General features: G+C 52.4%; 1 protein-coding gene across 2 annotated transcripts in view; it reads left to right on the top strand.

The window, feature by feature from the left end:
* Nucleotides 1-213: 213 nt before the first annotated feature.
* TRIM16 (tripartite motif containing 16) overlaps nucleotides 214-11,917 on the top strand; it is a 28,720-nt gene continuing 17,016 nt past the window's right edge. Inside the window, exons 1-2 of one of the 2 annotated variants that reach the window (XM_058702912.1) lie at nucleotides 214-313; nucleotides 7,179-7,443. In XM_058702912.1, the coding sequence (XP_058558895.1) occupies nucleotides 300-313; nucleotides 7,179-7,443 (279 nt within the window). In that variant the 5' untranslated portion in view covers nucleotides 214-299. Of the gene's footprint in view, nucleotides 314-6,527; nucleotides 7,444-11,917 lie in introns of those variants that run through there. The other variant, XM_058702911.1, reaches the window with a different exon arrangement.

Raw genomic sequence — 11,917 nt, 5'->3', positions numbered from 1 at the left:
TGGCAGAGTGAATTTGGAGGGTTGTCTTAGACGTAACTCTTCCAGATACCCCCACCCACACTGTTATCACCAGAAGTTCATAAAAGATGAGGGGTTTCGTTCCAGAAAAGGGCACAGGACACAAGCTCAATAAAGTGTAATCCCTTACAATCAATCACATTCAGATTTATGACGATTTCATTATATTATTTGTATTTTCTCAGTCTGATGGACTGATTTTTCTTAATTTCTACAGGCTCACGGACAGATATTATCTACATTTGTGAATCACAGCCCTGTGTGGCTCAGCAGAGACGCAAATGAAAAAAATCTGGTGAGATTTTTGTTTTTTCTTTTAAAAGTTTATTTATTTTGAGAGAGAGAAAGAGCAGGGGAGAGGCAGAGAGAGAGGGAGGGAGAGAGAATCCCAAGGAGGCTACGCACTGTCCGGGCAGAGCCTGACACGGGGCTTGAACTCGTGAGCCATGAGATCATGACCTGAGCTGAAATCAAGAGTCGGACGCTTAACTGACTGAGCCATCCAGGTGCCTCTGGTGAGATTTTTGTTTTTTGTTTTAAAATATTTTATTTATTTTTAAGACAGAGAGAGACAGAGCATGAGTGGGGATGGGGCAGAGAGAGAGGGAGACACAGAATCTGAAGCAGGCTCCAGGCTCCGAGCTGTCAGCACAGAGCCCGACGCGGGGCTTGAACTCATGAACTGTGAGATCATGACCTGAGCCGAAGTTGGACGCTCAACCGACTGAGCCACCTGGACACCCTGAGATTTTTGAAGAGACAAATGGGAAGCTGTTTGCTTAGGAGAAAAGCTTGAGGAGTTTCTTTAGCCAGAAACTGCCGTGTAGAGTCCTTGGGTTGAGAAAGTTCTTTTTGAACTGTTCCAGATTCCCCAAGGTGATGACCTTAAACCAGCAAACTGGAGGGAATCAGTTGGTATTTATTGTTTACATACCTTTTAGGGAGTTTGCCAGTTTGTGGGATTATTTGTCACAAAGTCAACTGGAGAAGAAAGATTAATAATGACCTGCCTACCTACAAATTGGTTAGAAAATGGCTTGTTAGAATTCGAATCCTCAAAATTCTAGGTAGGGAAACCTCCCTTAATTCTGGAAAGGAATACCAAACCACCACTTGGCTCTCACATTCCTGGAGGCAGGTCTGACTCAGAAAAGGATACCTAGGCGACATCATGTTAGTTTTGTAAAGAAGAGAGAGACACTCTACTATATACAAGGGCAAAAGTTTGGGGTGGATGTGAGTGGTGTCCAGTTAACCCTGGACTGAGCCTCGCCGCCACAGGACCATTCCTTTGCTTGAATTGATCTCAGTGAATTGCGTAGAATCATCTCCTGGTGGAAGGAGCCATCACAACGCCCTGCTTTCCGTCACAACGCCCTGCAGCTGTCACAATGCCCCGCAGGACTTGGAGGTCAGAGCTGAACTGACCAGAGTCAGGAGTGGGAAGAGAATGGCACCCAGAACTTCGGGGTCACTTCTTGCTGCTGGAGGGGTCAAGCAAGACTCTCTCTCAGTGACCGTGGAAGGCAGATGGCTTCGGTTAGAGCCCCGGCTCCTCATAAGAGCCTGGAACAGGAAGTGGACAAGGGTCAGAAAGAGTCCACCTTCTAGTTAGAAGGGACCTTAGGCAGATCAGAGGAGCCTGTAGGGGCAGGTGAGCCATACAGGGGCCCTCATTCATTCATTCATTCATGCATGCACGCATTCAGCAGACCTATAGCACAAATGATACATAGTCATTCACTCATTCACTCAAGTGACAGGTGCTGGATAAACAGTGGGGGGTGGGGTAAAAAGGCCAGTGGTCTGGTAAGGCTTTGCTGGGGGCGGGGCATGAAATTGAGACCCATGGGTCTGAGTTGTTAAGGGCACATAAGTTCAGGAGAAAAAAAAAAATTCTTTTTACGGAAAATGCTAGAGTATGTTTGCAAATTGACGGCAGCTATCCAGTGGAGAGGGCCAGAATAAGGGTGCAGGAAGGAGTGTAACGGAAGGGCAGAGTCCCTGCTAAGGCGAGTGGAAGAGGGGAGAGTCCATTGCACTTGAGGAAGGACTTAGACTTTTATAGACCTAGAGACCGCGCTGCCACTGCAGAGGGAGGGAGGGAGGGGAGAGGCGACAGGAGCAGTGGCTTCGATTGCACTTTGCACGGAAAGCATGAGCCCAGATCCTCTGCACAAAGGGGAGGTAGGAAGAAGGAAGAGGGTTGAGAAGTGAGGGAGGGAAGAGACAGCTTACCTAGAAGAACACAGCAGGATGGCTATGCAATGTGGAGGGTGGGAGGGGGCATGGTGCTGGAGGGTAATTAACCATCGGATCAATTGATCTTGAATTTACTGGTTGCCTCTCTGTGCAATTGGGGATTTTACTCCAATGACCCTCACCTTGAAATGCAGGCTCAAGGAAGGTGGAAAGGGGGCCTATTTGGCATTCTGGGGGTTGCCAGGAGGCTGACATGGAGGGTGGAAAGGGGACCATGCTTGTGCCGAGCCATGGAATCTAAAAGAAGCTGAGAGGAACGTGAAGACATGAGGCAGGGGATGACAAAGAGGACCTGGCGAGGGGCCGTGCGTTATTGGCCTGCTGGACCCGAGGCGCCTTCTTCCGAGGGGCGTTGCTTTTGTTTCTTTTTAATGTTGAGCGGGGGAGGGGCAGAGAGCGAGTGGGGGACAGAGGATCCAAAGCAGGCCCCGGGCTGACAGCACACAGCCCGATACAGGGCTCAAACTCGCGAACCGTGAGATCCCCAGCGAGCTGAAATTGGACGCTCAACCAACTGAGCCACCCAGGCGACCCCCTGGGGCATTTAAGCGAGGGAGCTTGCAGGTATAGTCAGAGCGTAACCTTTCCCATTCCTGATTTTGGAGACAGAGGTTTCTGGTGAATGCAAAACGCGTAGGTGAGGAAGGACGGGAATTCTAACACGGGCTACACCAGGGATGGACCCTAGGGACCTTATGCCGAGGGACACCAGCTGGACCCAGAAGGAGGAAGACCGTATGAGTCCACTTATGTGGGGGCACCTGGAATCATCAGATCCACAGAGGCAGAACGTCAAAGGCTGGCTGCGGGGGGGGGGGGGGGGGAGGGCTGGGGTGGGGACAGAGGGTCGGGGCGTTAGGCTTGAATGGGGACAGTTTCAGTTGGGGAAGAGGGAAGGAGTCTGCAGACAGACGGCGGTGAGGGCGGTACAAAATGTGGATGTACTTAACGTCACCAAAACGGTTAAGGAGGGCACGTTTGATGTCATGTGTATTTTACCACAGTTAAAAAAAAAAAAAAAAATCCACGTGTGACCATAGAGTGGGTGGCCGACGAAAAGGTCCTCAGCAATGAGGTGGCCACAGAAACACGCAGGGGTGCAGGCTCTGAGAAGGGCGGCAGGGCAGGGTTGGAGAGGGAGGCTGTGGTCCAGGAGCTTCAGGGTCCCATGAATAAGGGGCATGGCGGGGAGGTGGGTAGAGGCTGGTGGCTGAGTGGGGGGAGGGGGGGCAGTAGACAGGAGGGCTCGGGGGGACAGCCGTCTGCATGTTGTGATTGGGGAGCATGGACGATGCCCACCCGGCCCTGGCTCGTGAAGGGGAGAGAAGGAACACAGCCAGTTGAGAGGTGGCAGGAGACTTTGGGACAAGCCCGATGCAAGTTAGGTCAAGTGGGCAGAGGGAACTGTCTGAGAAAGACTGAGGATATTGGGGTGCCCCCGGGCTGCAGCAGGAGGAGAGGGGTGGTTATGGGGAACGCTTGGTTCAACAGGGAATTGCGGGTTTCAGAGATCCGCGGGACGTCAGCCCCAATCTTCTGGTGCCCAAGTGTTGAGCCAGGGTATTGGAGGCCTAGTGAAACGCATCACCTCCCCAGGAAGAAGGCTCAGAGCTCAGGGCCACCACTGTCATCTGGAAGGTTGTGCTTCAAGGCCGGGGGGTGCAGGGGATTTAGAAGCCGCGGGGAATTCTGTGGTCCCCACAGGGCTAGACGCAGGCCTCCAGAGGACCTCCACTCTCCCAGTAAGCTCGGACGTGAACTCAGAGGCAGTACAGTTCCCCCAGAGAGCCCAACCAGGCCTCTGTTTGCTAGACCTGACGGAGGCTGACATGCTCATTTTATGCATGGGGAAGCTCACGTTTTGTGGGGACAAAATATATTCTCAGGCCAGGCTGGGACTGAAATTCAGATTTCCTGTCCTCCAGGCCGCCATGGACCCTCTGCTACCGTAGGCTCCAGTGGGGAGGCAGAGAAGGGCTGAGTATGCCCACAACTGCCCTTTAGGGTTGGCGGTAGAGAATGGGGCAGGCAGGGAAACTTCGTAAAAGGAGAGAGGGTGGAGGGCGCCTGGGTGGCCTAGTGGGTCGAGCGTCCAACTTCGGCTCAGGTCATGATTTCACGGTTCGTGGGTTCCAGCCCACAGTCGGGCTCTGTGCTGACAGCTGGGAGCCTGGAGCCTGTTTCGGATTCTATATCTCCCTCTGTGTCCCTCCTCTGCTCATGCTCTCTGTCTCTGTTTCAAAAGAAAGAAAGAAAAGGAAGGAAGGAAGGAAGGAAGGAAGGAAGGAAGGAAGGAAGGAAGGAAGGAAGGAGAGAGGGTGGGAAGGAGAAGGCAAAGGAAAGAATGGGAGGCAGGGGAGAGGCTAGGTGGGAACCAGGCTGGCTGTCTCAGTGCCCTCTGATCAGCCCTGGAGGCTGTGGAACGGGTCAGGCAAGCCACTTTCCCTCCTCCTCCCGAGAAAGATCAAAGGCTCTAAGCTTGTGGGTGGACCAGTTCCGCTGCAGTGGAACTGTCTTTCTACAAAAAGGATAGGAAGGAAGGCAGCCTTGTCCGCTAATATTGGAGAAAGTTCTGAGGAACAGTGTGAACCCGCAGAAGCCAGTTCCTTTCCCTCCTGGCTGAGGGCGTCTAAAAACCAACCATGCAGTTAAATACAGGGAAACCTCTTCTTGGGGGGCGGGGGGGGGGGGGTCTTCAACAGTGGATGACAGTATTCAGGACAGGGACACTTTGGAAACTTTATATTGCTAGAAAGGGCTGCTTGTAGGCAATCATGATGTGAATATTCGATGCATGTGGAAAATATAACAGGGCTGCAGCTCAGAAGGATTTTTACAGTCTCAGTTCTGTCCAACTCTGAGCAGCCTCTGGACTTCTCGAATGTTTGGGATGGCTGCCCATCTGGCAGATACGAAGAATAATGTGTATCCCCACCCAGTGGCGATGCCTGGGAGCGCCTTTCTTTTAAGGGGTTGGATGCTTCCTGGCTCATCCTCTGGCCATGGGTTATGGGCTGAATTGTGTCTTTCTCTCCCAAATTTGTATGTTGCATTCCTGACTCCCGGTACCTCATAAGATGATGACTGTATCTGGAGACAGGGTCTTTAAAGTGGTAACGAAGCGGTGTCTGGGTGGCTCAGTTGGTTGAGTGTCTGACTTCAGCTCAGGGCATGATCTCCTGGTTTGTGAGTTCGAGCCCTGCATCGGGCTCTCTGCTGTCAGTGTGGAGGCCGCCTCAGATCCTCTGTCCCCCTCTCTGTCTCTGCCTCTCCCCTGCTCACACATGCTCATGCTCTCTCTCTCTCTCTCTCTCTCTCTCTCTCTCTCTCTCAAAAATAAACACATTAAAAAAAAATCAAGTGGTAATGAAGAGTCGGTCACTAGGGTGGGCCCTAATTCAATATGACTGGTGCCCTTATAAGAAGAGGAGATTAGGACACAGAGACCCACCCAGAGGGAAGGCCATAGGAAAACATGGGGAGAAGACGGCCATCTGTAAGCCAAGGAGAGAGACCTCAGAAGAGACCAACCCAGCTGACACCTTGATCTTCGACTTTAGCCAAAAGAACCATGAAACAATTAATTTCTGTTGTTTATATCAAACCAGTCTGTGGTACTCTGTTATGGCAGTGTGGGGAAACTCACACGCTGTGTCCAGCAACACTTTATTAAGTGGGCAAAGGGGCTGTTTCTTGGGACATACCTCTTTCTAGGAACCATGGGGTGGGAGGCATGGCCTGGGAGAGCTGTCTGAATGGAGCTTTATGTAGAAGGAGACGCATTCTTCCCTGACTCTCTGATCCCCTCTGAACACACTTTTGCGAGAAGGTGATGTGGCCAAGGTCAGGGTCAGAGGCGTATATCCTCCTTTTCCTAAATGCCTCATGTCTAGTTCTATGAGATGGGAAGGGGCTGCCATATCGTTGACATCCTTGTAAGGACTTCTAAAAATGTATTTTAGATCCCTTTAAAAAATGCCAACAGGGGTGCCTGGGCGGCTCAGTCGGTTAGGCATCTGACTCTTGACTTCAGCTCAGGTCACAATGTCATGGGTCACGAGATCGAGCCCCACATGGGGCTCTCCGCTGATAGCCCAGAACCGGCTTGGGTTTCTCTCTCTCCCTCCCTGCCCCTACCCCGCTTGCCCATGCGCTCTCTCAAAATAAATAAATAAACTAAAAAAACAAAACAAAACAAAATGCAAACAAAAAATTTAACCTGTCAAGCCACGTAAAGCGACACAGGCTTTTTACGGCAGAGCTCAGGAATCTCTAATTCTTTCCGGAGCAGCCACAGACACACGTGGTCTTCGGCTGAGCCCATGGGGTTCCAATGATTCACGCAAGAATAGAAGTTTTGGGGCTGGACCCGAGGAGGGGCCGGAGCCCATGGGGAGATGTTCTGAGTGGCCACGGGCAGCCCGAATAACCTAGCCGCCTCGCCTCGTCATCACGGCCCTGGCTGCTGGCCAAGCCCCGGGCAGAGTAATGACTAACTGGGCTTCCTCCGGGAGGGCGGAAACAGTTCAACTCCTGTGACAGCTGCAGTCAGTTAGGCGTGGTTTTCTCGTCTGACTCGGGCTGTGCAGATCCCGGCCCGAGGGGCAGAGGAAGGACAGCCTCGCCGCCACAGTCTTCCAGATGGCCGAGCTGGACCTCATGGGTCCAGGGCCACTGCCCGGGATCAGCGCTCACCCTCTGGCCACTGTCAGCCCAGACTCTGGGTCGACCAGCCCGGCCGAAGAAGAGGACATGGGCTCCCTGGGGAGCCCCCAGGGGGAGCCAGAAGCACAGGACGGCGGCTCTGAAGGGCAGGGGGCTCCAGATAGCGCCACTGCTGGGGAGGAAGAGGAGGAGGAGGAGGAGGTCCTATGTGACTTCTGTCTCGGCACCTGCAGGGTGAAGGCGGTCAAGTCCTGCCTGACCTGCATGGTGAACTATTGTGAGGAGCACCTGCGGCCTCACCAGGAGAACAGCAAACTGCACAGCCACCAGCTGACCGAGCCCGTGAAGGACCGGGACCTGCGCACCTGCCCTGCCCACCGCAGCCCGCTGGTCGCCTTCTGCCGCCCCGATGGGCAGTGCGTCTGCCAGGAGTGCGGCCAGGACGAGCACAGGGGCCACGCCTTGGTCTCCTTGGATGCCGCCCGCAGGGACAAGGAGGCGAGTGCTGGGGTCCATCCAGGAGAGGGAGGTGGGGAGATGGTGTCCCGGGGAGAGGCTGGACCCCCCCCCCCCCGCTCCCGCATTGCAGCTCCTGGGGCTGCCGACTTCACTATGGCTGTTGGTCCAGCGTAAATACCTATTGCACTTGCCTTTGGGCACTTGGAACAGGTCACTCTGGTCCTGTCTCCCTCCCGCCGTCCCCATGCTGGGTATGTGTGTGTGTGTGTGTGTGTGTGTCCACGCTTGCTAGCTTTCTGCAGTGGATCTGCGTTTGGGTGTAGCGTGCTGGCGTTGGAGAGCTTTGGGCAGTGACGTCTCCTTCTGGCTGGATCTGTGTGGCAAGTAATGAAATGCACACCTTGGCAGACGTTCAAGAGAAAAAAAAAAAAAGCCAAACCTTTCGCCTGATTTCTCTTTTCCCCTTTACCCCACCCGGGAGACCAGTAGAAAGTGCCCCTCTAGAGACCCCCGGTGTGAAGTCTGATCTGAGAGCTTAAAAAAATGCCAAGGTAGCACAGAATTGGACACTTACCTTCAGGTCCGATGTCAAGGACGGCTTAACTGAGGGAAAATGGAAGTTCCTCATCAGATAGGGGTGCCAGGAGAGGCTGAGAGACACCACGCACAGAGCCTGTAATTTTATTCCCATCAGATAGAGAGACTGTTTCTAGAACAACTGGCTTTTCTTTGCCCTAAAGCTGATAGCCTGGAGAAGTTCTTGAGAATGGGTTTAGTTACTGTGTATTCTTTGTTTCTCATACTTTGACTCTCCATGAGCGCTTTTTAATTTTTTTTTCCTTCAGTAGGGAAGTGCAGTTGACTTTTCTCCCACATTCCTTATGTTCATACTGCTGACAGCTCCCCGTTTACACTACACAGGGCGGGAGACCCACCACAACTCCTCCTCAGTCCAATGTTCCTGGGCAGCAAAGGGAAGGACTTTCTGGGAAGAACCCTTTACTTGCCAGAGTCCCTCCTCCGTGTCCTTTCTCAGGCACAGATTTTCTCCAGGGTTAGTGGGAATTGTTCTGGAAAGCTCTGTAGCCCAAGGGTCAATGAGTCACCATCTCCAGCTCAGGAAGGCACTTGCCAAGTGCCTCCAGTGTTTCCAGGGTTAGAGAATGTCAAGTCAGGAAAGCAGGTCACTGCCACTCATGACTGGGATGAATGAGGCTGTTTTGTAATCCTGGAGAGGCTCTCTATCAACAGGTCAAAGGAAAAAGCTCTACATAGTTGAGCCAAGTGGGCTTCAGTAAGCATTGCTGTGTGCTAAATACTCTGTAGATTTTCTCCTCCAATCCTCAGATCACTCTATGGGGTGTCATTTCTTTTTATCGCCTCCATGTTTTCCCGAACTCATACAGGCAACTGAGTCATGGGATGAGGCGTGGAAGCTTTTGGGAAGCCACCCTACTCGGGGAACATGAGTGAAGCAAGATCACAATATTGTAACTTTCTGTTTGGTACCGAAATCCTGCCGCACATATAGTAGAGATATTAGTACAAAGTGTCCTGCTGTTCTCTTTGGGTATAAATATCTGGATATTGTTATATTTACCTGGAAGAAGTGATGGGTGTACATGTTGAAAGCCTGTCTCCACCAAAGGTTGCAATAGACCATATCAGGAAAAGGTCTCCCTCCCATCCTGGATCCCCTCGCTTCCTTCCTCAGTTAAACACTACTGTCTCGACTTTCTTCTCTTTCCTTTCAGAAATATTCTGTGTCTGTACTGGCAAGGGATACAATATGGATATTTAAAAAAATTTTTTTTAAAGTTTATTTAGAGAGAGGTAGAGATAGATAGAGAGACTGAGAGTGGGAGAGGCAGAGAGAGAGAGGGAATTCCAAGCAGCCTCCGTACCATGTGTGGGGTTGGAACTCATGAACTGTGAGATCATGACCTGAGCCTAAAGCAAGAGTTGGACACTTAACCAACTGAGCCACCCAGGTGCCCCGCAATCTGGCTTTTAAACAATGAAAACTGGTGCACCACAGGGAGGGTAATTGTACTTCCAAGCAGGGAACAGTTGTGTAAAGCGTGTTTGGAACCCCGGATTCAGACATCCTAGGGGAGAGCTGTGTAAGGTGAAATAAAAACTCGGTGGAGGAGCTCTAGAGTCATTTTTTTGGTGCCGAAAAGCCGTCACGGTTACAGGTACAATGCAACAGCCCCACCCCCCAGACTCGTGCTGAAGGCCCCAGTTCACAACCTCCGCCTTGCCGGTCTGCACGACAGAGCTCTTGTCCTTTCCATCCCGTGCCCTTGTTTTCAGCTCAGAGAGCAAGCCTATGTCCTAAGTGCAGCCAGACTCTTGTTGGCTCTACCAAATCTTAGGAGCCAAAAGCTTTCTCAAAAGGAACCCAAGAGACCGGCCCAGAAGACCCAGTGGCTTGATGAGGCTGTAACCGCCACCGGGACTATTTTGAAAGTTGTACTTGACATCATTAAGGTTCCAGAAGCTTGGTATGCCCTTCAGCTAGCGCCGGCCTGATGGAGTCCTTTGCAGCGAAGGTCACTTTGGGTAGTGCTGAGGGCTAATTACTGAAGGAGGCACATTGTCTCAGGAAAGTGCAAACAGCAGGGTCAGCCACGAGGACACAAAAGCCGTTGAGATCCTGCATCAGAGTGACAGAGCCACTGATTTCTCCGTTAACCAAGGGAGCCCCTGCTGAGGCTCCTCGGGTCTCCGGCTACGCCAGTGGGGGCAAAACCTCAGGATTCGGGGAGTTGGGTGTTCTTTGCTATATGTTCCGTCCTGCTGGGCTTCCAGAGCCCGGCTTTTCCTGATGGGGACCCCTCGACACTTCTCTCCGCCCCGGGCCGGCTTCCTGAGGCCTCTCAGTGCAGTTGGCTTTGCGCACCGGCTGCTGATTTCCCGTGCCTTCTCTGAATCGCGGGCATGCTGCCACGAGAACGAAACTGGGTGTGTGCGTGCGTGCGTTCATGCATGTGTGCATGCCTGGTGAACGCTTCCTGACCCAGGAAGTGCACGTGCTTCTTTCCTGTTCTCCCTCAAGCTTATCAAACCATCATTGATTGCTTCCTATGGGCGAAGTGTGAGACCACACTGTCTGTCCTCGGGGAGCTTGGACTCTAACGAGGAAGCCAAGGAATGTTCCACGGCTCCCTGGAGTGCCAGAGGGCTGAGGCAGCAGAACAGCTACATGTTCCAAGGACGGAGTTGTCACCAGGAATGAGGCCAGGGCAGGGTTCTCAGAGAGGGGGACGACCTGTCTTGGATCATGCGTCCACTAGTGACGGGCCATTACATTCAGCCTCAGCATTGGTTCCAGAAAGTTCAGGACTGGGCGTGGCCCACGGACAGTCTCCAGGTAGAGCAGGAGCCAAGTTTCTGTGAGCCACACGAACCAGCGTTGTCCTCGGCCCATTCTCTGGTAGCCAAAAGGCGGATGATTGGAGGCCACTCAGGAAAAGAACTTCTGGAAGTTCTGAGAAATGTTTTGGACTCAGTATTATCACATAACTTGTTTTTCCTTAGACATTCTACCAGGGTGTGTATCTCAGGGAGGATGTTCTGTTTGGCTGGACTGGCATGTGGTAGGTTCTGACCAATCCACTGAGGAATGAAGTCAGCCCGGGTAGAACTCTTGTGCTACCAAATGCAACCTCTCCAGAACGACCAACCAACGTTGTGTGGATGGAAATACAAAGGAACCGACACCACCTGGAATTTTCTTCTCCCTTCGCCTTCCCTCTGCTATTCCTGCCCGCACCTCTGACCTGAAGTCTGACCCCTGAGCTCTGGGTGCTACCTTCCGCAAAAACAATTCTGTTAACCTATTCCTGTGGCCCTGAACCAGAGGAGAAGCTAAATGATCTGACGGGGCGGGGGGGGACGCCGGGGTGGCTCAGTCAGTTAAGCATCCAACTTCAGCTCAGGTCATGATCTCGCGGTCCGTGAGTTCGCGGTCCGTGAGTTCGAGCCCCGCGTCGGGCTCTGTGCCGACAGCTGAGAGCCTGGAGGCTGCTTTGGATTCTGTGTCTCCCTCTCTCTCTGCCCCTCCCCTGCTCACACTCCGTCTCTGTCTCTGTCTCTCTCTCTCAAAAAGAAAATAAAAACAAAATAAATAAAAAAAAAATGCACTGACATGGAGAGATCACATAACCAGCAATGGCGGGTCTCAACACTCCAAATACTGTGCCTCTTGTACATTTGTCATTACCTTGCTGATGTAGACAGTGCCGTCCCGTCTAGGACTGTCTTCAGTCATTGACGCCACTGTCTGGCTTTTGTGTGGGGTCCACCCTGCCCCCCCCCGGAAGTGTGTACAGATGACATCTTGGGAAACCCTAAAGCCAGAGCCTGGGGCACCCTGTCATTTTCTAGGAACAGGATTAACTGGAGATACAGGTCTCCCCAAGCGGCCCCACCTTTTGTGGTAATCCCAGCGCCTTCCCCTGGGGTGACTCACTCAGAGAGGTCCCCACTAGGTAGTCAGGAGTCCTTT

The sequence above is a fragment of the Neofelis nebulosa genome, chromosome 16, assembly GCF_028018385.1.
Source record: "Neofelis nebulosa isolate mNeoNeb1 chromosome 16, mNeoNeb1.pri, whole genome shotgun sequence".
In the NCBI taxonomy this organism is placed as follows: domain Eukaryota; kingdom Metazoa; phylum Chordata; class Mammalia; order Carnivora; family Felidae; genus Neofelis; species Neofelis nebulosa.
Note: the sequence above shows the minus strand (reverse complement) of the source record. Positions and strands in the feature narration are given on the sequence as shown.